General features: G+C 37.2%; 1 protein-coding gene across 1 annotated transcript; it reads right to left on the bottom strand.

Moving 5' to 3' along the window:
- Positions 1 to 141: 141 nt before the first annotated feature.
- Positions 142 to 27,846, bottom strand: LOC109093269 (NEDD4-binding protein 2-like). Its single transcript, XM_019106993.2, has 16 exons — positions 27,286 to 27,846; positions 25,488 to 26,421; positions 24,606 to 24,730; positions 24,035 to 24,123; positions 23,669 to 23,745; positions 23,273 to 23,425; positions 20,708 to 23,124; positions 17,638 to 17,723; positions 17,459 to 17,504; positions 16,227 to 16,393; positions 16,013 to 16,137; positions 3,777 to 3,903; positions 3,515 to 3,697; positions 2,487 to 2,655; positions 2,243 to 2,366; positions 142 to 386 (listed from the first exon to the last, which is right to left on the bottom strand). The coding sequence occupies exons 1-16, from the start codon at positions 27,557 to 27,559 to the stop codon at positions 326 to 328; spliced, it is 5,157 nt and encodes a 1,718-aa protein (XP_018962538.1). The 5' UTR covers positions 27,560 to 27,846; the 3' UTR covers positions 142 to 325.

Genomic DNA, 27,846 nt, shown 5'->3' with positions numbered 1-27,846 from the left:
AAAAAAAAATTACATAAAATAGTAGTGATTACGGTTAGGAAGTGGGATCAGTTAGTGGGATAAGGTTGCATCAATAAACATTCGATAAAGAATAATATGTATGTACAGGTCAATGCAATAAAAAACACCTGTAACAAAAAATGTAGTACCTTGATTTTTATGACTTGGATAAACTCTTGCACAATTACAGAGAGACATGAAAATACAGTATAAAGTATAAGTCATTAAAAGACAAAAGAACAGTATGATTACTGGCACTATTAGTCTGCAGAGAAGACACTTTGGTTTAAGGCAGTGGAAAGAGAGAAATCTAAAAGTAAATGCTTCATTGTAGCAGCTCTTTATGAAGTGTGACCAACACCAGTCCGGTCTTAGGCTCAGTAAAACTGTGAGAAAGTCAAAAATAAATGATAGGAAAGAAACAAACACATAATGACAATTGGTTATGCAAGATAAAAAATAAAAAAAATCTAAATGTCACAAATTAAATTTCTACACTGAAAAAAATTATAAACCCAACACTTGTTTTTGCCCCCATTTTTCATGAGCTGAACTTTTTCTATGTACACAAAAGGCCTATTTCTCTCAAATATTGTACACAAATCTGTCTAAATCTGTGTTAGTCAGTACTTCTCTTTTGCGGAGATAATCCATCCACCTCACAGGTGTGGCATATCAAGATGCTGATTAGACAGCATTATTGCTGCACATGTGTGCCTTGGCTGGCCACAATAAAAGGCCACTCTAAAACCTGCAGTTTTATCACCCACCCCAATGCCACAGATGTCGCAAGTTTTGAGGGAGCGTGCAATTGGCATGCTAACTGCAGGAATGTCCACCAGAGCTGTTGCCCGTGAATTGAATGTTCATTTCTCTACCATAAGACGTCTCCAAAGGCGTTTCAGAGAATTTGACCAGCCACCCAGACAGCTGCTGCAACAATCGGTTTGCATAACCAAAGAATTTCTCCACAATACAGTAAAACTGCATATTTTAGAGTGGCCTTTTATTGTGGCCAGCCTAAGACACACCTGTGCAATAATCATGCTGTCTAATCAGCATCTTGATATGCCACACCTGTGAGGGGGATGGATTATCTCAGCAAAGGAGAAGTGCACACTAACACAGATTTAGACCGATTTGTGAATAATATTTTAGAGAAAGAGGCCTTTTGTGTACATAGAAAAAGTCTTAGATCTTTGAGTTTAGCTCATGAAAAATTGGGGCAAAAACAAAAGTGCTGTGTTTATAATTGTGTTCAGTGTATAATTCTGCTAGATTAAAAAAATGGCGTTAAGTCAGTTATTTCTTACTTTGCTGTAGTGTGTCAGTAGATTTTTTTTTATCCAAAATTATTAGAACCCTAGTTTCTTCACCTGCTAAAAATGGCGTTAAGTCATATATATATTAACTAAACATACATTTTCACAATGATTTTAACAATCCAGTGAGATGTTTGATTGCAAGGAGATACATATATGTATGTATGTACATATATGTACTGAGATTATCACAAAGAGTCTCACACAGGTCTATCACACTCACTGGGATCTCATCTAATTATCATCATCCAGTCTGTCTGAGATTACATAAAGAAAACAGAGCAAACTGAGACAGACTCAATCCAGAAGAACTGTGGGAACATCTCTAAGCTGCTTCAAGAAACCTGCCTGCAAAGCTACAGTACTGTTAAAAGTGTAAAAATGCTGTCAAAAATAACTTTGACCATCCATGCTGTCAAAAATAATGTTATAAATAGATTTTCTTTATTAATTAACTTCTATAACTAAATTAAATCAACATTTGCTGTGACCATCCTTTGCAATTAAAGCAGCCCTAGGTGCACTTGCACATAGTTTTTCAGGTAGTTTTGCAAGTAGGTCTCTTGAAGCATCTTTGAGACGTTCCCACAGTTCTTCTGGATTGAGTCTGTCTCAGTTTGCTCTGTTTCTTTATGTAATCTCAGACAGACTGGATGATGATGATGAGATCTCTGTGTGGAACACTGGCTGTTGTCAGACTCCTTGTGCAAACAAAAATCTCACTGTTTATTACAATTAATGGCAAAATGAATGTTTGCAAATGTAAACTGATATTTCCTACTGATACACTACACCAAAAGATATAACTGAAATGACTTAAAACCATTTTTTAGCTGGGGAAAATACTAGTGTTCAAATAATTTTAGCCACCACTGTATATACAATTAATATTGAAAAAATACTGGATGCAGTTAGTATACCTGTAGTGATGATTTTTGAGGTAGTCTAGTACAGCAGGCCTGATGCGTGCCACTCCCCCTTGGCTGCGATTGCCTCTTCCTGTGATGATTGACAGCTGAGGCTGACACAAACCCTGACTGAATTCTACAAAAAAAAAAAAAAAAAAAAAAAAAAAAAAAAAAAAACACACCAAACAACAATCCAGCTTCTATATATATAATAGATTTTTTATTTTTTTTTTATGTATGTAAGTGGTTCACTTACCTAAATTCTTGTCTGTGAGAACCTGACTAAGATGATGAAGGGCCTCATCCACATGCAGTCCATGGAGATCTAGAATATTCTGAGGAAGGAGTGAAGCATTCACTCTCTGAAATATCTGCATGGCTGCTCTGTGATTCGCTTCACGCATCTTGTCCCCATGCATGTGACCCTAAGCATGTACACAAAATTGGACATGGAAACTTTAAGTAAGAGTTCTAATCAAAGAACAGCACTGCACTCTGCATGCATGTTTTAAAAAGCTAACAGAAATAGGAAATAAAGCTCAGCAGCAAGTGTCCTGAAAGTTCAAATAAGATGTGATACAAATAAACTCTTTATTTTTCTACATTATTTAAACAGCTTCATGGAATGAGTAGTTCATTTAGTAGAAACTCTGAAAATCCCTAGAATGGCCCAAAGATAACTAAAAATCAGGAGAAATCAGTAATCCTCCAATTGGAACATACCTACTGTGATCTAAAATAATACAAACAAGTAAAAATCCCATTAATTTTCTCTATGGATTAATTGATTTTTCACTATAGACAGATTTTTAACTAAAGACAGACCTACTGTGATCTACAAGGTTATTAATTAAGGGTATGTTTTTAACTCATTAAAACAACAATATTTACTACTTGACTACTAACCATGATTATTAAAAAAAGTTATTTAAAGAAATAATATGGGCTGATGGCTTCTTGGTGAAAACTTATAATTGTTAAACAAAGATAACAAAAAAAATTCCTGTAAGAAAATTTTGAGTTTGTACTTGGTATACACATACACATATTAAAAGTGGCTGGCACTGATTCATACTATTTTTGTGAGTTTGTACTTGGTAGACCTATCCATCTGTTAAACATACATTTTTTTATTGTGTTGCAGCGCAGCAGTTCAGTATTCAATGTGGACAGACACATAGTTTGTTCTATCCTTAAGACACTTAACAATGTTTAAAATTTTGCGTTTGTCTCAAAACTATTCTTTTGTTTTTCACTACACATTATAATGTTCATCTCTTGAACCTGTTGTGCGTAGAAACTAGCCACATCCTTTCTTCCTTGTCGATGAGCTTCAGCTGCCTTGTTTAAACACTCTATCTGCAGACGTCGCTGCAGTGTTGCCTCTGTGCGGAAGTCCTCATATTCTGGATCCTCCGAATCCTGGAATTGAGCAGCTTCCACCTCCCCATCTTTCAGTTTCGATCTCTGAGTGAGTGAGACAAAAAAGCGTCAACACAGGGTTTTGGTTTCATTTCAGTATGCTATATGGTCATACGTAGCTCACCCGCTCTTTGCTCGGAGTTCTGTGCACACCATTACGTTGAGGGGCAGGTTCAGGTGCCACTACGTTTTTGACTGGCCCATCATCAAGTAGAGTATGCAAAAACTGTTCGGTCTGCTCCAGAGAGTAACTAAATCACAAGCAGATGGTCAGGAGACATTTCCTTTCAGGTTATTTCTGCTTTCTTAATAACTCTTTATTATCTGCAAATGCACAATTCTTCAGGGCATATTTAAAGATAAAAACTAAAAAAGGCTAAGCCAAGAAACCAAGATTGGAGGAGGAAAGGAGGAGAAAAGCACCATTATCCAACAATTCTACACATTATAATATTTTATATATAAACATACATACACGCACACACAGTGGGTAACATAAGTATTGAACATGTCACCATTTTTCTCAGTAAATATATTTCTAAAGGTGCTGCTGACATGACATTTTCACCAGATGTTGATAACCCAAGTAATCCATACATACAAATAAAGCAACACAATTAAGTTCAGAAATTAAGTAATGTTTAATAAAATGGAATGACACAGGGAAAAAGTATTGAACCCATGAAGTAAGGGAGGTGCAAAAAGGCATGGAAAGCCAAGACACCAGCAGAAATCTATCAGTAATTAGTAAGCAATCCTGCCCCTTGTCAGTGGAAATTAATATTAGCTGGTTCGGTGCCAACACCTACAGTGCCAGGTGAAACAAGGGTGGACATTTCAGCTATACAATGATTCCAAACACTTTGGAAACAATGATTCCAAAATAAATCTGCTAGAATGGCCCAGCCAATCACCTGACTTGAATCCAATAGAAAATAAGAACTACAGATCAGACTTCATAGAAGAGGCCCACAGAACCTTCAAGATTGAAAACTGTGTGGAAGAATGGCCCAAAATCACACAACTAGTTTCTCCATACAGGAGGCGTCTTGAAGCTGTCATTACCAACAAAGGCTTTTGAACAATGTATTAAATACATTTCAGTAGCTCAATACTTTTTCCCTGTGTCATTCCATTTTATTACATATAACTTAATTTCTGAACTTTTTTGTTTTGTTTTCTTTGTATGTATGGAACACCTTCTTTAGAAATATATTTACTGAGAAAAATGGTGACGTGCTCAATAATTATTTTACCCGCTCATATACACACATATATACATATATATACATACATATATATAGTGTGTGTGTGTGTGTGTGTGTGTATATATATATATATATATATATATATATATATATATATATATATATATATATATATATATATATATATATATATATATATATGTATGTATGTATATTAGTGGTGGGCCGTTATCGGCGTTAACGTGAGACTCTTATCGGGCGATAAAAAAAAATATCGCCGTTAATCTATTCTCAAAGTTGGGTTGGGAGCTGGGTCTATACTACGCAAGCTATGATGACTTTCACCGTGATAGTTTAGCGCGGATGTATACCTAGACGAATTGCACTGTAGGGAGCGAGAACGAGTCTTCGAACCTGTGTGTATGCCTACTGTGAAATGACCAAGCTTCCCAAAAAAAACCTAGACAAGACTCACGCCTGTTTCACACATACTCCGTCTGCAGTGCATATGCAGTCCGTGTGTGTTACGTATGTGGTGCAGAAGCAGCACGGACTCACACAGGACGCTTTCACACAGGACGCATTTGCAATCCGCTACTGATCCGCAGCTGTTTAGTCCACAAACACAACATTTGTTCATTATTCTATATTTCAAACCATGTAAATAAATAAATAATAAAATGTGACTCTTATGACAGACCAGTAACAGTCTTTCATAATCATAGATATTAGTTTAAACTTAATAAATATAAACAACATATTATTCATGCATCTGACTTCCTAGGTTTGTATAATAAGCTGCTCAAGCAAGCGGCAAAACACATTTAAACACAACAATTAACCTACTTTTCTTGTTGGGATATTGCAAATATTTAAAATTAAAGCACCGCTGACAGAAACAGTCGACTCTCGTGCCTTTTGCATTTAAAACTTTATTCATGTTGTCATATGACATGTTGCCTCGTTAAAGGTGCTCTTTCTTGTTTTAAACCTACCCAAAAATCATGTGTTGCATGTGAAAAACAGTAGGCTTTAATTAGTATACATTTGTTGTGAAATTACTGCATTTCCATGTCAATCCATGTTAATTTTTACCACGAACAATGCGCTGTCATTTTAATTCAATGATCGCTGCACTGCTGCAGACGCACCGCTCCTGGAACGCACTGACGGACCCCAACCGCGTGAGCGCTGGAATCCGTTAACATGGGTGTGTAAAAAAAATAAAATAAAATGCAACGCATACGCACTGCAGACAGAGTATGTGTGAAACAGGCGTAAGATTGTTTGCAACTTGTGCAATGCGGAATTAGTTTACTGTAGGAGTTCTTCCAATCTCAAGCACCACCTAAGCATCCCTTAGCTAATGCGGAAGATGCCGGGCCAACCAATGTAGCGCAGGGGAAGAGTCGTCGTCAAACTACTATGTTTGAGCGCAGCACAGCTCTATCAGTACTAATAAGTACATCTTATTCAACATAATTTGAATGTCTTCGGCAGAATTCAAATGAGCCATTTTAATCTAGATTAATTCCAAGATTACAGTGAGATTAATCTAGATTAAAAAAATTTATCTATGCCCACCACTAATATATATATATATATATATATATATATATATATATATATATATATATATATATATATATATATATATATATATATATATATACATATATATATACATATATATACACACACACACACACACCTATACATACATACACACATACATACATATATATATATATATATACACACACACATACATATATACATATATATACACACACACTCACACACACACACGTGTGTCTCAAAAAATTTTAATATCAAAAAGTGAAACTTTCATATATTCTAGATTCATTACATGTAAAGTAAAACATTTCAAAAGTTTTTTGTTTGTTTGTTTTAATTTTGATGATTAGAGCCTATAGCTCATTGGAGTCCAGTATCTCAAAATATTATAATATTTACATTTGAGTTTCATTAGATGACTATCCCTACAGTATAAATTCCGGGTATCTCTTGTTCTTTGAAACCACAATAAGGGAAAAGACTGCTGACTTGGCAAAGGTCCAGAAGATGATCATTAGCCACTTTTCCACTGTCGGGCCAGTGTGAGCCAGTGCTTTAAACGAGCCGGGCGGGGCTAATAGCCTCGGACCTGTAGCACCGAGGCCAAAATAGCGCTGCGTTTCCACCGTCGTGCCAGAAGCTCTGCTGCGTTTCCTTAAATCCCACCCTTTACACGCCTCTCAGGAACAACATCACGCAACCCTATCATTTCACCAACAAAGAGAAGTTATCAGAAAACTAATAAGAAATAAGTTGCTGGAACTAGCGAGATCACAAAACGAACATGATAAAACCGGCCGTTTGTTTGCATGCTTTGTTATTTTTTTTAAAATCCAAAAGCATCTGTGCTGCATTATGTTTTACTATAATAAATGATACATTGATCATAATGAATTAATTTATCAGGATTTAAAATTAGTCAGACAGAAATAAAGCGTTATGAACATAGCCTGCTTATTCAGTCGAGTCGGTTTCTGTTTATTTGTAGTCACATACATCACATTTAGAAAGAATTATAATTACTATATTTTTATAAAAGCTCCCGAACAAAAAACATTATTATATTTTAATGACATAGGCTACGTGGAGCTAAACTTGAGACGAGACTTATGACAGATAAAATGTTAATAAATAAATACACGATTGTGATAGAGAATAAGAAGCTGACGTCTGATTTCTTCAAGCAGTCTTATTTACCATGTTTACTATGGTAACGTTAATGCCAAGCGTGCATAATCTTTTGCATTGCTAATAAATATTTCTGACCTTGTATGGTGATTATAATCCACATCGGATCAAGTTATTTCAAACACTCGCTGCTGACTGAAAGTGAGTTTTGAGTAGGGCTGGGCGATAAATCGATTTTATCGATTAACTCGAATGTGTAGTTTACATCGGTTTGTTTGAATGAAAATCGGTTTTCTTTTTTAACATCCACCGACGCTCCACTCAGGGCTCCCGTTGTTCCGATTGGGCTCAACCCTCCTCCGTGTGTGTTTGCCATAAAGACATGCTGCCAAGCAAAGTATGTTTCTCCGGAGCGCGGAGTAGAGCAGTGTGATTTTGACTGGAGCGAGGCGCGGGTTTTTTAAAAGTCAGAGCGTCGTGGTTTTCACTCGCTCCAAGAGCACTCCTCCACTGCTCCATCACGAGTACAATTCATGCCAGTGGCCTGTAATATAACTGCATATTTAGCAATAATCCACATGTTAAACATATTTACCTATAGCTTGATACAGATGAATCTCTCAAATCAGAAGGTTATAATGACGGCAATAACCGAGTGGAAAGTTATAGGCTAGTTCTCAAGGAATTTGTCTATTTTCTTTTTTTACTGAATATTTCTGGGTTAAAGCATGATTTAAACAGATGCAGCACATTCACACGCAATCGCTTTCTTGCACAGCAGAAAAAATCAAATCTTACAATACTTCATCTTTATCTGATTTTGAAATCTGTAAGAAATGCATCGATCTGTAGATAAAATAACTGACGAAAATGAACTGCTATTTTCATTACAAACAAAATTTGCACAGCAGAAAGCAGCAATTATACCTTTTAATGCTGACAATGTTATTAGTTTGGCATGTGGTAGGAAAAAAAAGTTTGCACACAATAGCCTAAGCCACTTTGAAACTCTACTGTTATTTTATTTACTTTTTATTTTAATATAGGCTATGTTATTAACATAACATTTCAAACATACTAAAATACTTTAGCCACGGAGCGGAGGCGGAGCGGTGTTTCTGGTATCAGTGAGCGTGGAGTGATTGTTAAATGCTCGGAACGCGGAGGGAAATAGTTGCCGCTCCACTCCACTCACATACTCCGCTACCGAGTGAGAGAGATGTTTTGCCCTACAAAATGAACAAGACCGCGGCAGCACAAGCACAGCATATCCGCCAAAAAGCAACCTGCAGCACTGCTCATTGCACGGCTCACCAAGCTTTACTTTTGTGGCTCGCATGGCAGTAAATAATACGATGATCTGATCATGCAGTCAATACAGATATTTAATAACAAAAAAATGAAAAACAAGCAGGGCTGTAACATAACCCATTTAAAAACGCATGCAATGTCTACACCGGGCATGAGTGGTGTGATCCGACAAAAGACAATAGAACCCAGTGATGTGGCGTGATGCGACACGATCCCCATCAGTAAACTGATGCTCGTTCTATTTATGACAAAATGTTCTGACACTACGTTCAGATGATTTGCAACTGTAGTGTGAGGTTAAGTTTAGACAGACTTTTAGCACAGCGGGGCGCAGCAGCACGACAACTCTCGCGTCCAGTGTAGACACAGTTAGACAGTGTGCTGCTCTATTTACAAATAATTTATATAAGAAAAAAAATGACTCACTGCGTAGTTGCCAATTTTAATTTTAACAGTTCTTAACGCCGAGTGGATGATTAGATGCATGATGGGCTAGTATTAAATAAAAAATTAAAAAAATCATCTTCTCAGTTATAAATTTGACTGGTAAATAATAAATAATGAATTATATTAAAACGTGTTTTGAACAATTTCTTTTTCATTTGAATATTGTAGGGGGGGCAAAAAAATCGATTTAAATCGTAAATCGGATTTTTGGTGAAATAATCTGGGATTTTTTTTTAAGGCCATATCGCCCAGCCCTAGTTTTGAGCTCAACTTATTTTAAAAAGTGTTTAATGCTGGTGTTACAGCTGTTAGCTTTATGAAATGATCCACGGCTCTGACGCGCTCCAGATGCAGAGAAACTCTGCCTTTGTTCATAACCACTCCTCTAGCCCCAGCTGGCCCGCTTTGGCCGTTGGCCCCGAGGAAGCACCGACGAGGCACGATCAAGCACCGGAAGTAACAGTGGGAATGCGACTGGCCCTGGCATGCACTAGCACGCCCGCTTTTGGCCCGACAGTGAAAACGCGGCTATTGACACCCTCCACAAAGAGGGTAAGTCACAGAAGGTCATTACTGAAATAAAAGGCTCACAACAAACAACTATAACAAAAAACATTAAAATAAAAGCTAGAAAATACTATCAAAAAAGGAAGATAAAAGGTGCACAAGCAACAAGGATGACCGCAAGCTTGAGAATACTGTCAAGCAAAGCCGATTCAAACACTTGGGAGAGCTTCACCAGGAGTGGACTGAAGCTGGAGTCAATGCATCTATAGTCACCATGTTAAGACGTCTTCAGGAAAAGGGCTACCAAGCCACTTCTGAAACAGAAACACATCAGATGCATCTTACCTGGACTAAGGAGAAAAAGAACTGGACTGTTGCTCAGTGGTCTAAAGTCCTCTTTTCAGATAAAAGTAAAATTTGCATTTCATTTGGAAATCAAGGTCTGGAGTCTGGAGGAAGACTGGAGAGGCACAGAATCCAAGTTGCTTGAAGTCCAGTGTGAAGTTTCCAAAGTCAGTGATGATTTGGGGTGCCGTGACGTCTGGCCAAAGTCAATGCAGCCATCTACCAGGAGATTTTGGAGCACTTTATGCTTTCATCTGCTGACAAGCTTTATGGAAACGCTGATTTCCTTTTCCAGAAAGACTTTAGCACATGCCCACAGTGCCAAAACCATTTCCAAGTGGTTTGCTGACCATGATATTACTGTGCTTGATTGACCAGCCAACATGCCTGACTTGAAACCCACATGGAATCTATGGGATATTTTAAGAGATAGATGAGAAACAGTCGATCCAAAATTACAGACAAGCTGAAGGCTCAATAGTGCCTCAGCAGATTAAAATCCACATCGCTTCCATGCCATACCTCACTGATGCTGGAGTTTGTACTAAAGGAGCCCCGGCAAAATGAACATACTTTGAACAGCAAAAGCTGTTTTTTTTTGAGCTTTACTGTTTTGCAAAACAGCAAAAGCTGTTTTTTGTTTGTTTGTTTGTTTGTTTTGATCTTAGGAAATATTCATATATTTTGAGATACTGGATTTTTGACTTTCATGAGCTGTAAAATCCAACCATCAAAATTAAAAAAAAAAAAAAAACCTTTGAAATATTTTACTTTACATGTAATGAATCTAGAATATATGAAAGTTTCAAGTTTTATTTTAGTTAGTAAATATAATAGCCCTATATATCATGGCTGTCAATTGATTAAAATATTTAATCATAATTAATCGCATGATTGTCATGAGTTAACTCATGATTAACCACAACTTAATTGCGCATTTTTATCTGTTCTAAATGTACCTTAAATGAATATTTTTCAAGTTTTTAATACTCTAATCAACATGGGCATGGACAAATATGTATGCTTTATGCAAATGTATATTTATTAGGGCTGGACCAGAATATTTGATTATTCCAATATTCGTTCGGTGGGTTGGCATTAAATTTTTCAATTCTGAGATTCGAATATTTTTTTTTTTCCTCGAACAACTTGCATCCCCTGCGAAAAAGTTCTCATTCTCGCTTGAATATGAATCGCATGAGTGAACGTCATGATTCAGTTCATCTGGAAGAGAAGACAAAAATGCAGAAGACCTCAGCTGTGTAGGAGCACTTTAAATTGAGTGAGGACAAGACAAAGGCAGTGTGCCAAATATGCGATTTAAAACTAGCCTACCACAATAGCACATCAAGTTTGAAAAATCACCTGAGTTCTGTAAGAAGTACGCCTGTAGTATATTGTTGGTGTAAAAAAACAAAACAAAACAAAAAAAAAATGAGCTGCTTTTATCCACCATGTTAATCAGTAATTTTACACATGATAAAAACATGCACTTAATTTGCTTGAAAAATACTTCCTTTTTAATTATATTTTTATTAAATATTTATTTATTTGTGAAAAATACTTTATTTAACATACTTATTTTTCAATCCATTGTCAAAAGATTTCAAATTTCTTAAATATTAATAAAAAAAAATAATAATAATGATATGGTCTTTATATCGGCCCCCTGCTTTCCAAGAGATGTAAAAAAAACAATATTGGTCGACCACTACAAAGCAGATTTTATTACTTCTATTACTAGTCATTGAAGATTAAACCTCATGGCCCTGACAGAGACCTGGATCAAACCAGAGGACAATACTACACCTGCAGCACTCTCCAATAATATCCCACTTCCGGCGTCTGACTGGAAGAGGTGGAGGTACTGGTCTGCTTATCTCTAATGATTGGAAATTTAATCCTTTACCATCTCTGAGTATCACGAGCTCATCTGAATCATACTATTACCCACCCTCTTAAAATCCATTTTATAGTTTTTTATCAAACCCCCGGACCACTAGGTAACTCCGTGGAAGAATTAGATGTGCTGCTCTCAAACACACCTCACACACAAAACAAGTTCCTCTTCGGAACACAAATACAGATATTTTTGCTGTGTTTTGTTGTGATTTGATCTAAACGGAAACAGCGTATTGGCGTGACGCAGCTGACACAGAACAGCATACATCCAGCAGATATTCTCCAAAATGGCACCAGGGTGATGCAGAGGAGATAAATTGTTAAATAAAATCATTTCTTTTTCTTTTGAGTACAAAAAGTATTCTCGTAGCTTTTTATAATTGCGGATGAACCACTGATGTCACATGGTTTATTTTACAGATCTCCTTGCTACGTTTCTGGACTTGGGAACATTTCAGTTGCGTTGCTGTCTATGCAGGGCCAGACAGCTCTCATATTCCATAAAAAAATATCTTCATTTGTGTTCCAAAGTTGAATGAAGGTCTTAAGGGTTTGCAACAACATAAGGGTGAGTAATTAATGACAGAATTGTCATTTTGGGGTAAACTAATCCTTTAACAATTCGCCTTACTCTCGCATACTCTTTAAAACATTTTCCACCCTCCTTTGTCCTCCTCCTCCCCTCAATCAACTCTAACAGCTGACGACTTTGCCACATTCTTCATTAATAAAATTACAAACCTCAGTGCACAATTTGCCACACCACAAACTGTCAAACACATCTTACCAGCAAACATACACTCGTTTTCATCCTTCTCTCCACTCTCTGAGGCAGAAGTCTCTAAACTCATCCTTTCCAATCATCCTACTATTTATCCACTTGATCCTATTCCATCTCATCTCCTCCATGCCATTTCTCCTGCCGTTGTACCTGCACTCACTCACATCGGCAACACATCCCTTCACACTAGTGTTTTTTTTCCTTAACATTTAATCAGGCTCGTATAAAAACCACTTCTTAAGAAAACCCACCCTTAACCCAACTCTTTTAGAGGACTACAGACCAGTTTCCCTTCTACATTTCATTGAAAAAACACTTGTGTTTAAACAAGCCTCTGCCTTTCTCACAAAGAACAAACTCCTGGACAGCAACCAATCTGGCTTCAAAAGTGGACATTCGACTGAGACTGCCTTGCTCTCAGTTGTTGAAGCCCTAATGCTGGCAAGAGCAGATTCCAAATCTTCTATACTTATCTTGCTGGATCTGTCCGCTGCTTTTGATATGGTGAAGCACCAGATTCTCCTGTCAGCTCTATTGAAAAATGGCATCTCAGGAACCGCACACCAGTGGTTTGAGTCTTACCTTTCAGATAGGTCCTTCAAGGAATCTTGGAGAGGTGAGGTGTCCAAGTCGCAACATCAAGCTACTAGGGTGCCTCAGAGCTCAGTTCCTGGACCACTTCTCTTCTCTGTCTACATGGCATCATTCAGAAACATTAGGGCTGGGCGATATGGCTGAAAACTGTATCATGATATAAGCGTTTCATATCGGTCAATATCGATAATTATTTATATTTTTATGACCTATTTAAAATAAGGACCAGGAGAAAAATATATTACATTTAAACATTTGTATTTTAAACCTTAAATATTCAGTTCACCTCGAAATGAAAATCTCCTAATAATTTACTCACCCCAATGCCATCCAAGATATCCATGTCTTTCTTTCTTCAATGGAAAAGAAATTAAGTTTTTTGAGGAAACAATAGCAACCATCTGATTTGGTTGCCATTGGAGTCCATTATATGAAGAAAAAATCCTGAAATGTTTTCATGAAAAAACTTAATTTCTTTTCCACTGAAGAAAGAAAGACATGGATATCTTGGATGGGATTGGGGGTGAGTAAATGATTAGGAAATTTTAATTTTGGGGTGAACTAATCCATTAAACTTCCTCTGATTCATAGGTGTGATTGGCAAAGGACAAAAATGCAGGAAAATATAAGGCACACATATCATGACGCGGCGACAGCACGTGTGATTATCCCAGTAGTTAGGACATCGCACAAGATTTGTGTCAACACAATCTCAGAATGCTTCACATGAAACTTCGGTCTTCCGACCTAGGTGCAATTTTGTCTAAAATGAGAGAAAGATATCAAGACTTTAAGACTGTGAGAGTGCGCGCGGCTCACACCATAAGAACAAAAATACAAAAATGCATATCTGTCCTCGCGAGGCCGGAGGACTCTCAGACCACATTGCTAAAACTGCCCAGCCCTGTAGATTTGCTTTATACAACATTAGGAAGATCAGGCCCTTTCTTTCAGAACATGCAACACAACTTCTTGTTAAACCTCTTGTTCTATCCAGGCTTGACTATTGCAATGCTCTCTTGGCAGGTCTTCCAGCCATTTCTATCAAACCTCTACAATTAATACAAAATGCCGCTGCAAGATTAATCTTTAATGTGCCGAAAAGAATGCAGATCACACCTCTGTTCATTAATTTGCACTAGCTACCAGTAGCTGCTCGCATTAAATTCAAGGCATTAATGTTTGCCTAGAAAACCACCACTGGCTCTGCACCCCTTTACCCAAGTTCATTACTTCAGAGTTATGTGCCCTCTAGAAGCTTGTGTTCTGCAAGTGAATGACGCATTATTGTGCCATCTCAAAGAGGCACAAAATCACTTTCACTGACTTTTTCATTAACTGTTCCCTCCTTGTGGATTGACCTGCACAACTCAATCAGACTCTAAAACCTAAAAAAAGAAATAAAATAAAAAAAATACCTTGCTACGTGTAATGCTTGTCATTTGCACTTACATATTGTTGCTCTTTTGTTAGTTTTGATTGCTTCTATTGTCCTTATTTGTAAGTTGCTTTGGATAAAAGCGCCTGCTAAATGACTAAATGTAAATGTAATGTCTATTAGACACATAAAAAAAAAAACATAGAAATACCAGTTTTCCAATACTTCTCTTTCTTTGCACTAAGCAAATTACTTAGACAAGCCTGTTTATATTTTCACATGACAGGGCAGCTCACTTCTTCCGAACATGCAAAATGTATATTTATTATTTATCATTACATTTGTTTGCCTCTCTGTGCCCACAAATCCTTTATTTTGATGCAGCCAAATTCTCAATAAAACTGTTTTCATTGATATGTTTTACTGTTTCTGTTGACAGACAACGGAATGAATACGAAATAGTGACTGAAACACGACCCATTAAGACTACATAACTAGCTCTCCCTTTCTGGATGTTAATTTGCACAAAAATCCTGATTTATGATCAAACTGTCATCTGATAAAATCACATACGCTACACATAAGATCAAGACAATAGCTGTGCTTTGGTTTCGGCTATACTTGCATGTAAAATTAGAGAAGCAACATAATATGCATTTTAGGTAAAAGCATTGCCCCTCTCAGTCGCTCACTGAACAGATCAGACGCAGAAAAAGCATTGTGTGCAGGCTGGGAAAGCAGGACTTTGCGCTTGTGTGGCAGTACGGGTGAGTCTCAGAAACTAAATAAGGTTTGTCCAAGAATTCGCTTGATATCTCGCTAGGCGCTTTTTTGGGAAAAAGTCGCTAAATCTAGTTGGCAACAATGTGCATCTCCATTTCTTCAACTACGGACTAGGCCACAGGTCAAACATTAATGCGCGTTGCATTAATAAAATTAGGGCCGTTAGAATTAATTTGCGTTAATGCATTAACAACGCATTAATTTTGACAGCCCTAATATATATATATATATATATATATATATATATATATATATATATATATATATATATATGTATATATATATATATATATATATATATATATATATATATATATATATATATATATATATATATACACACACATATATATAAAGTTATATACGGTCTACCACAATATATTATATTATATTCTCACTTGTGATCTCTGAAGATGTCCCTGAGAAAATGTCGGTCTATGGTGGGGTACATGGAAAACAGCTGGTTCTCCTTCAGTTTGGCTGCACCGTCTTTCTTATCCAGGTCCTTCCGACTTGACCTAGACTAAAACCCAAACATAGCTGATTTTCACTACTTTCTTTCAAAGTTCTAGGCAGTGATGATTTTTTTTTCCCTTGATGTGTGACTATTACCTTCTCCATGCTGTCTTGCATCACCTGCTCTTCGATCATGATTTCCCTCAGTGAGACAGGAGCACAGGATGCACTCCAATGATCCATAAAAGGAGTTTCTTCATGCAAACCTAATTGGTCCCTCAGTCTGGTTTTGCTTCCCTGTGATTCACCCCAGTGGACAGGACCTTCGTTACCATGGAGACACAAAGAGAGATGGAGAGCAAAGCGCAGAAACAGAGAAAAATTATTTCCAGTATAGAGCAGTTTTCACAAATTGGATACACTTTGGTGTCTCATGACATTTTTAAAAAGCATTAGACACACAAATTCATCCTTTGTTTTTGTTGTGATAACTATTAGATATTTTAGATAAAGTATTACTAGTTTTTAAAAATTAAAAATGTCTGTATTCTCTTCTTTCCCACCTCCTTGGTTTCAAACAAATCATACATAAATGTAAAAAAAAAAAAAAAATTTGACAATCAGCTGAAGAAAATTTGCACTTTAACTAGCAAAAGCATAAATAATTTTGCACACTACAGTGGCCCCAGTGCCATAAACAGTCACTTCCATCAAACACCTCTGTGCATCCCTCTCCCACATACAATTTTTTTATATATTATATGCATTTTGTCTCTGCAATTTTTATTACTGGACATTTATTAGAAGAAAACAATAAAAAGGCATATAAATATAAAAATAAAATAGCTTTACATTAAAAATAAAAAACAGCTTATAAAGGATTTAGAGTGACTTCATTTTGTATATGTAGAAGGAAAGGGTCCCACTTTATATATTAACTACTATGTACTTACATTTTAATTAATCATTTGATACAGTATACTTATTGTGTACGTACATGTTTTAAAAAAATAGCAATATGTAATCACATCTGTAATTAATTTTTTGTAATTACATTATAATTGCACTCTTGACCCATCCCTTAAACCTAGTCATACCACCAAACCTGTCCCCAACCTTAAGTGGGACCTAAAGAACAAAAGAAAAAAAAGTGAAAGAAAGACCAGGCACCTCACTGAAAGTGAAATACTGATGTTTGAGACAGATGGAGCAAAATAGTGGGACCGTTAAAATTTCACTCTGGGTATGACCGCCCAACATGGCCACCCAAGATAAAACTGCAGGAGATGTGATTTCTCTCTTAATGCTTTACTGCATCACTACTGGTACATGGTGTACATGTGTGATCAATTTGTGTTTGTGTGTATTGATAGAATAAGCTGTCTCACTCTCTTGGATTAGCTGATAGGACAGAGCTGCCTGTCTGTGCTTCTCCTGCCAAAGACAACAGACACTAGGTAAGTTTTACATAATTTCAGAATCAGTCACATTAAACAACCTATGTTGTTTTTTGTTGGTTAATATCTAAACACTGTCAACATAAGAAAATCTAAATATCTGAACTCACTTGGATAGTCTCCTTCCATTTCTGGTGCAGCAGTTTGGCCAAGTTCAGGTCTATTTGCACTGCACAGTCATCTGATGAAAACGTACCTGTAACCATATGGAGTTCAAAGACATTTTAAAACTATTTTATGAGTGTGAATGAAGATTGATGTGGTTACTCATTTCAAAGTAAGGGCTTTTCACGTTAATGTATTAAAAACAAAACTAGAATCAGTTTCTTTTTATCTGTTACACTACTTTTAAGCTGACCTATTGCTTTTTAATGGGCTTTAGCCTTCACAGAACACAAGTTCTGTTCGAACAGGATTGCAGACAGCAAGGAAAAAACAATGCTTAATGAAAACAAAATCAACCACATAATCACAGTTATGATATCAAAATAAACAGACATCAACTTTCCCAATATCTGTTGTTTGTTGTTTTTCAAGACAGTGGGTAGAAGGGAGACTTGGTAGAAGGTTGCCAAATTAGGGAAATTTCATTATGGGTAGGTCGTGTAAAAATTAGGGCTGGACCAGAATATTCGATTATTTGAATATTCGTTCGGTGGGTTGGCATTAGATTTTCAATTTTAAGATTAGAATATTCTTTTTTCGAGATTCGAACACCTGGCATCCCCCGCGAAACTGTTTTCATTCGCACTTGAATATGAATCGCCCATGAGTGAACGTTATGATTCTGTTCATCTGGAAGAGAAGACAAAAATGCCAAGACCTCAGCTGTGTGGGAGCACTTAAACTGAGTGAGGACAAGAAAGGCAGTGTGCCAAATATGCGATTTGAAACTGGCCTACCACAACAGAACATCAAGTTTGAAAAATCACCTTAGTTCTGTAAATAGCACGCCTAGTATATTGTTGGTGTAAAAAAAACTAACTGCTTTTACCCGGCATGTTCAGTAATTTTACACATGATAAAAACGTGCACTTAATTTGCTTGGAAAATACTTGCAAATACGGCAATCATAAAAAAAACAGACAGTAGCCCAGCCTAATAATAATTTGTCTATATTAAAAGTATTGCTCTTAACAGACCTGTGTGTTTTGTATCACTAGTGCAGTGTTCGTACTCGGAGCATATAAGCCCTGCCTGCGTGAGACGTGCCGCTACTGGCTCGCACTGTTCTGTTGTTTATTAAAAGTTTATTCATTCTGAACGTATCGCGTGTCCATATTGCACCAAAACACTACACTCCACTCCCTCCGCACCAAATCAACCCACACACGCAAACTCGAATTCAATAACACTAACCCACATAAAAAAAATAAAAATGCAAGCAGACACTCAGAGATTCCTGCCTTTATTTTACCGTGTCTAGACTGGACGCGACAGTTGGTGTGTCACGCCGCAACAGCTAAAGTCTGTCTACACTGGACGCGACAAAGCGCCATTGAAAATCATTTGAAATTTGTGTCAAGAAAGGTTAAAAGGCATAAAAGGTTCTATTGTATTTTGTTGCCCTGCGCCGCTCGCATCCGGTGTAGAGAGAAGAATATGTTCAGCCCCCTCCCTCTATTCAACACATCGTAGTGGTCAATGACACATAGCAAAAAATCAACACATAAAACAAAACAATTACACATAGAAGTAAAAAACATGAATAAAACTACTCAGAGTTTGAAAATATAGACCTACACTACATTGAATTAGACTTGTGCCGGTATTCGGTAATGCGTATATTGTTATCGTGGGCACTTCTAAATACCGTGAATAATTATATATTACAAATTATTCAGAATTTGGAATGCATTTTAAGAATATTTTTCCCATCAACTGCTCAAAATGCACAACACCGCTGTATGCTGCTTGAAAGAAGCATGCGTTCTTATGGGGGAACGCGTGAGAGACGTGCTGAATGAAAGCACATTCACTCTCTGACAGCAGATGGTGCTAAAATGCAGCCCTTACCCTGTTTTTATACAGTCTATGTGTAAACCCCATAAATAAAGCAGCTGTTACTTTCTAAACCATATTTAAATCATTTTAAATAGCCATTCAGATTTGTGGATTTGCTATGGTGTTCATCACAGAACCAAATACTTAAATATTTAGACTTAATAGGCTATTTATTTTCAAACTTTTTTTTTTTTTTAATCTGGACTACAACATGCCCTAGATATTGTTTGAAAGTGTTTTGATTCTTTATTGTTCATTCACACTTTACATTAGGGCTTCTTTAGTTAACAAACTGCCAATGAAAAATTCTTCTGAACATTCATTAATCTTAGGTATTCCAATATTTAATAACACATTGTTAAAATTGAAAGTTGCAACTGTGTTATTTAATGAGCTAACACAAGCTAAGACTTGTATTTTTTTTTTTTACAAAGATTAATAACTTTTATAGCAAATGTAGCTATTGCTCATTTTTTAGCTGTGCATTTATTGAATGAGGACTATGCAATGGCCAAACTGATTACACTATATTTTATGTATTGCACTGTATTTTATGTAAAATCATTTTCTATTTTTAAACTGTCTTAAATTCTTTTTAAGTCAATTTTTAAATCATTTTCAAAGTTCTTAAATTGCTTGTTTTATTTTTGTGGTTATTTTTCTTCATGTTTTTTTTTAACTTTCTTTTATGTAAAGCACTTTGAATTACCATTGTGTATAAATGTGCTATTAAATAAACTTGCCTTGCCTTGAATGTTAATGCATTAACTAAGGTTAACCAATGAGGTCTTATTGTAAAGTGATACCTATTGGTCTTTATAGTTCTTTTGCACTTTAATGTGTAAAACTTTTAACTTTATATATTTTTTTCTGTATTGCTTTATTGTATTTAAATGTTCAGTTATTTTTGTTATAAGAAAAAAGTTATTTAATATACTGTATTATGACCACTTTTTTTAAACTAAATTTCAATACCGTGATAATACCGTATACCGTGACAAAAGCATTATCAATTAATCGCAGCAGAAAAATTTGATACCGGGATATCCCTACATTGAATATGTGTTACGGTTTTGTTATTGTTTTGGGCCACCACAACGATTGACTTGATTCACTAAATTAATTTGTAAAAAAACTGAATGATTTATTTGACGTAATGATTAGATGTTTTATTACCTGGACTGATCCCAACAGGTCCAAAAAGCTCAGTGAGCTGCAATGCAAGTTCAGTTGGAAGCTTTAGCTCCAAGGTTTGAATATCCATTGAACTTGGCTCCCTCCCACCCTGTGCAGTTCTCTTTCTTTCCCTTTCTCGTGCCTTCCTTTCTTCCTCATCTTTGCGCTCCATTTCATCAATCTGACACAGCAGTGACTGTGTTATGGCATTCACCTCTGCTTTTGTCTCCTCATCCTCCTTTTCCTTCTCTCCTGCCGCCTCTTCACTCCATTCCTTCAGTGCTTCCTCTAGGCATTGAACTTTCTCATCTTCTGTACCTAATGCCTCCTCCTGCTCTGGACCTTGCTGACCTGTGTTGTATGTCTGTTGCTCATTAGCTGCCGTAACCTCCAGTTGTACATCAGTGCCTTCTGTCGGCTGTTTTAATCCTCCAAAGGAAGTTTTGAGCTCACATTTCTCCTTTGTCATGCTTGCCTCATCAGATCCTTCAGCTTCACTCTGTGAACATTGACCTGCAGTCCAATCAGCATCAGCTTGAATAACGTCACTAAGGTTAGTGTCTTGGGACTTGAGACTGATGCTACTTCCTGAACTGTTGCTAAAGTCATCAGACAATACAGGTCTAGCCTGGACACTTTCTGAGCCCATCACAGTTTCTGATGGTTCTATAGATGATTTACATGAGTCTTCCTCAGGAACCAAATCATCATCTCCCTCATCATCTGCTTTATACAGACGTTCTCCGGAATCTAGTAACAAGTTGATTGTCCACTCGATATCTTGATGGCACTTCTCATAAAGGTCCTCCAGAATATCAATGGAGACACGTCTGAAATGGCGGCTCAGAATCTCAAGGTTTTGCTTTTTAGAGTTAGATTCTCTGAAGTCATTCTCTTCTACCTGAGAACCCTTCTCATGTACCACACGGTATGGCACTCCCTGATCAAACCCAGACTCCTGTTCACTTGTTTTTGACATGAAACGCAAAGGGTTTCCCTCCAAAACAAACACACCGCAACTAGATAAGTCAGCGTCTAATTCAGAACATTTCTTCTGGTCAATTCGCCAAAGCAAGGCAAAGTCCTGAGGTTGTGTCTGGGTTGAGGCACTGGAACATGACTCCACAGGCAATGATGGAGGTTGCACTGTAGGTGTAAGATCAGGATGCATATGTGAAACAACTAGAGATTGTGAGGAAGGTAATGAAGGGCTTTGATTGGTGAAGGTAAGAGCCAGTTTACAAGATTTCCCTACTCTTCGGCTAATCCCTCTTCGTCTTTCCAGACTGCTCTCTGAGTCTACGGCAACCTTTGAGCACAGAGTTTCCTGGACATTTGGGCTCAATCTGCATTTATCTTCTGACAACACATTGTCCTCCTGCTCAACCTCATCCTGTGTGTTCTTCTCAGTAGACACCTGATTAGACTGCTCAGTTGGGTCTACTCTCTGTTTTGATGGACTTGAAGAATTCGAGTAGTCTCTGCATGGATCAGTGCACTCTGTAAACCTTCTCTCCAGCACACAGTCGGGAAGTTCAGGCCAAGCCACAGTCCCCAGGTTCATGTTACCCTCTTTTCCACCAATGGAAAGGGAATTCAGAGTAGTCTCTTTACTTGGAGCTGGACCTTGGTAAAAACCTGGAGAAGAGTTTATTCCACATCGCAATAGATCTACAAGTTTTTGAAATTCAACTGCATTCAGTTTATCAGTATCAGAAAGCTTGTCCTCATCAGCAGAAGTGTTCTCTTTGTGTTCAACAACACTGGATTCCAAAACAGTGTTCTTAACAGCATTATTCTTTGAATTCTGACATCTTCCTTGATGTTGACTTTGAGATTCCAGTGGCCAGTCCCCAGCAAAATCCAACAGCTCTGGCAATACAACTTTTTCTTCAGAAAGAGTTTTGCCTTCACATCCCTCCTCATCTTGCCCTGGAGAGTCAACACTGGGGTCAAAGAACACAGGTTGATCAATGGCACTAGTTCCTAGTGCATTTCTATCTTTTACTCTGTCACTCCTCACACGCTGAGCAATGGACTCTGAAAATGCCACAGGCGGCTCGGGAAACTTTTCATGCGCCGACACTACAAGTTCTTCAGTTGTCCCACTACTCAAATTTCCCAAATCTTTTTCCGTGTCCACAAGGCAAGCATCTAGCTCTAAGTCTAACCCTTCAGTATCAAGAAGATCAGACTGAGGAGTTCCAGACCCTTCCAGAATATTCTCATTGCACAAGACGGATTCCTTGGAAATGTAGGAGCCCATTTCTCCTTCTTCCTCACCTGCAGATATGGTACTGTAAGTCTGGCTAACAGAGGATACATCGGGCAGAGATGAGGAAAGATTTGTGTTGAGTTTACTCAACCCAGAGTCACCAACAAGATCAAGATGACGGAGGCCAGGGTGTAAAGATTGCCTGAAGGTAATAAGAGAAATACATATTGTTGTTTAAATACATAAGAAATCATACAGCTTCACAGTTATTTTATAATTACTAATGGTGTGACAAAGTAAAACACAACAAAAATTCTGTGAAGTAACATTAATATAACGCATATACTTACTGGGTTTGCTCAGTATCTGTTTGTGACGAATCCACAACACGTGGCACTGGTTCCGGTTTTTGTGAATTCATGATGCTCTGGACAGAGACAAATCGGTCATACCGTTCTAATATGCGTCGGATCTTCTCCTTTGTTACTTGATGCCTTGTGCGCCTTTATAAAGAGGGAAAATCACCGAGAGTTGGCAAAAATTGCAAACATTCATGATCATAAAATGACTTAAAAGCAATGGATAACAGTTGTGCATGAGTTCTACATATATTAAGGGTAACTTGTTCAGAGTCCCAAGAAAACCATTTTAAAGATAACTGTTCCTAAATTAGTTATGTTTATGGATTATGTATGAAATGTGTAGCAACGATAGTTATTTCTGGATTGTGGTTGTGTTTAACATACTTCTCCAGCTCTCTGGGTTTAGTTTTCCACCAGGTATCTGGCTCACGAAACAGCACCTTATATCTGTGTTTCTGTGCCTAGGAGAAGGAAAAAGTTGGCCTACAATCAGTACAATGGACAAATCTGTTTGCATGTCTGTGTACACTGTAACGTATGGAATATTCTAAAGTTAAACCAATAAATAAGATCTATAGTAATTGTATATCATGATACATGCATTACAATAAATTGTTCAACTTGTGAAATTAAACCTGGAAGAGCCACAGCTGATTGTTCACAATACAAAAACATATGGTCATCGTCTAATATTGAAAATATATAACTTAGGCCTATTTCATATTACGCATTTCAAATTAAATTGCTTACCATGGCAACGTATGGTTTCATCTCCCAAGATTGCATATTGGTGTTGTCTATTATGATGGGTGTCTGTCCTTTTTCAAAAGCCTCTTTTGCTGAAATGTTGATCACCACAAAGAAATTGCAGAAAGATTATATAAAGATTAAACTTGAAGGGTGTAATTTTATGCGCTATCAGTGGTGCTGAGCAGAATAGCGAAAATAATGTCTGCTATTTTTAATCCAAACAGCTAGTCCGTCACCAAACTCACACTACTAGTTGAGCCAGTGTTGCCATGTCAGGCTGGTTGAGTCTCTCAAACAATCAAGCAATGTTTTTACAATGACATTAAGTTGGAGATCGACAATTTCACAGTAATTAGCATATAAACTGCTGACTTGTATCAGCACACATAACTGGTATAGGTAGTCAATATTGAAAAAAAGATCTAAAAAAATAAATGCTTACATCACCTTCAAAATAAGACTGTAGACAATGGGTAGTTAAATAATTTAACACACAGGGCAATAACTACAAATAATTGTACACACCTGACATTTTGTTTTGGCTTAAGCTAAACAGGTCTGTAATACTCACCTCTCTGGTGATTCCACTCGTGGGCCTCTCCTAGTAAATTTGCTTCAAAATGGTACTTTCCATTTCGAGTAAAATAATCATCAGTGCTTAAAACAACTCCTCCAGGGTTCTGCACCAACATAGCACTGAACAACAGAGAGAGACAAAAACTAATACACTTGATTTACGAGCATACCCTACTATATCTATGGTGAGCATGGTTAACTGCCAGTGTACTTCATTTCAAAATCTAATTACAATATTATGTGCTGGTATTTGCTACAGCATACTTTGATAATTGTAATGTATTATTGCTTTCACAGTCTGTATGCATACCAAAATTCTAAATGAAACTTACTTGTTACTTTTTTCTATTTATTTAAAATACAATTTTGTTTCTTTAATGTTCTTTTCAAATTTATTTTCAAAGGCCAATCTGATATTGGAAAAGTACACTGAAATTTCACTAAAACAACAAAGTTTATCTTGCAAACCTCTGTTTTGTAATGCAATACAAAGTGTGATAATTCCATGTACCATGAAAAGAGCTTCAACAATTATAAAAATTAGAAAATTTGACACCCCCACATGGCATATTTTCTACCCATGAAGCGTTACCAAAGGACAATCCATCTAATTCTTTTAGCACCATCTAAATTAATCTTAATGACCCAAACTCCATGCTCAAGACGTCATTATAACTTCCCCCAAAGAAATCTATTTCCTCTACATAATGGAGTGTTGTACGTCACAAACTGCTTTCATGGACTACATTGTTTAAAGAAAAAAAAGCACATTATACTCTCTTCTTCCAGAACTTAAAATGGCAAAAAAGAAAAGGTTTCCTTTATGTTATTCCCCGGTAAAATAACACATATCCCAGATATGTGTCTTCTTGCTTACTTGGCAAGGGTGGTTTTGCCTGATCCAGGAGCCCCTCTAAGTAACACCAACAACTGCCCTTCCAATTTGAGTCTGTTCCTGGGCGGCAGAGTCCACGACTCCGGTACAGTCGCAGAAGGTTTCAGAGGTGCTTGTCTGATAGGTCCATGAGCCAACCACTGAGCAGCAGGGATGGGATTAGTGCTCCAAGGTGTGGGGTTAGGAATGACAGGTGTAATGAAGGTTGGCCCCACAGCGCGAGGATTAAACTCAGCAGGCTGAGTGTTCCAGAACATGTCAGGAGTGCGGAGTGCTTCCTGATGCTGCTTTGCTCCTGCGTGGTTACGGAATTGGTCAGGTCTACGGTAAACCTGAAAGGCTGAGGGCCGTGGTTCAGTAGAGCTGGCCTCCAGCGTTAGGTGACTAAAGTCAAGAGATAAGGTGTTGGTCTCAGGGATATGAACCCCACCAAAACTTAATTCATTCACAGGTGAACTACCACCACAGGCCTCACTGAGCCCGGGATCAGAGTATGAGGCCTGCTCAGCCTGCTCTGGTAAAGTTGAAGGAGCTGGAAGCTGAGTCTGGGGTTTAAGAGGCAGCGAGGAGAGAGGGATCGATTGAGAAGGAGGGGGCAGAGAAGACAGTGGTATGGAGGACATCAGAGGATGCGAGCTAGTTTTTGACTGCTGTGACGTCAATGTTTGAAGTTCCTTATCTATGAGAGCATCAAAATCCTCTGTCAGGTGTGTTTCAGTAGGACTGAGCTCTGCTTGAGATGCAGGCTGGTTTGAAAAGGTGAAGCTCTGCATCGTTCCACTGAGAGGATCTGCTTGAGTAGTGTTTGTTCCCAGAAGAGCAGCTGCCTGCTCAAAGCCTGAGACAGGAGGAGGAGGTGGAGCTATGACCTCAGCAGCATCTGACAGCTCCAAAAGGGAATCCATCGCATTGTCCACTAATGCCGAGATGAAAAAGAAAAACTTGAATATTTTAAAACAGCATGTGCAATATTTAAGGACATTGTGAAATATTATTACAATTAAAAAAAAAAAATTCTATTTAAATATATTTTAAATTGTAATTTATTCTTGTGATGACAACACTGAATTTTTATTAGCCATTGCTTTTCAGTGTCACATGATCCTTCAGAAATTCTAATAAACTGATTTGTTGCTCAAGAAATAGTAATAATTTATAAATAATTTTGCACCAACTCAGCATATCAGAATGATTTCTGAAAGATCTGACAATTAAGACGTAAGTGGAAAAAAATCAGCTTTGCAAATACAAGAATTAAATTTTAAAACACATTAAATTAGAAAAGTTATTTTAGTTAATGATACTTCCCAATATTATGTTTTGTAATGTATTTCTGATCAAATAAATGTAGCCTTGGTGAACATAAGCCTTACAAAAACTTAAAAAAAAAATCTGAATTATTCCAAACTTGTATGTCATGTCATTTTTCATTTTAAGAACTTAATCAAATCATACGTCATGACAACGACCAACTTCCAAGATTTTAAATATATAATAATAATTTAAAGAAAATATAATAATATTAAGTATCAAAGTGAATCTAGGTGAAGGCGGTGATTGGTACAGTATTTGTAGCTGGTTCCTAGGTGGTCTAAGATGGTCATTAGGGGGTCCAAGCTGATCTTTAGCCATCTCTGACCATTAACAAACCAGTAACAATAGTAATAGTAACAAAAGATATATAAATACAATCGTTGATTATATTGTATCTTATTAGATTGTGTGCTGTCTGTTCCCAAAACTGCTAAAATCACAGCCAGTGGTGGCCGTTTACTCTTACCTTTAAAATCTGCTTCTGAGAGCACCATGTAAATGACTTCTGAATCCAGATGTGAAAACATCTCCTGCATGCTCTGGACGATTTCGTCTCTGCTTTGAGATTCCGACTGACCGCTCCTGAACTGGGTGGATCCAGAGCTATCATATGATGAGCCCGGCCGGGTCACAAAACGTCCGTTTGCCCCGTGTGCTCGACTCTCGGATCCGCTCCCGAATTCAGCTGCATGTAGCGGGGCTCGGGAGGGACTCAGTCCGTTTTTCCTTTTCTTTGGCATTCTGCTGTGACCCGTTCGCAAAACACCAACGACAAATCCACTGCTTACAAGTTTTACCAGAGAAAGGAAAGTAAAGAACTAAACCAGACGAACAACAACTTTTCTTCTTCTTCTTTTGTTTTAATTGGCGGTTGGCGAACAGCTTTCGGGCGCATTACCGCCACCGACTGATGTGTTGGGTGGACTAAGGATCTATATCACTATACAAAACATCAAAAAAACTTACCTTTAAAAAAATAGAATCAATAACGTTATAATTCTCCAGCTTTGTTGTATTTATAGCAGTG

The sequence above is a fragment of the Cyprinus carpio genome, chromosome B1, assembly GCF_018340385.1.
Source record: "Cyprinus carpio isolate SPL01 chromosome B1, ASM1834038v1, whole genome shotgun sequence".
Lineage (NCBI taxonomy): Eukaryota > Metazoa > Chordata > Actinopteri > Cypriniformes > Cyprinidae > Cyprinus > Cyprinus carpio.
Note: the sequence above shows the minus strand (reverse complement) of the source record. Positions and strands in the feature narration are given on the sequence as shown.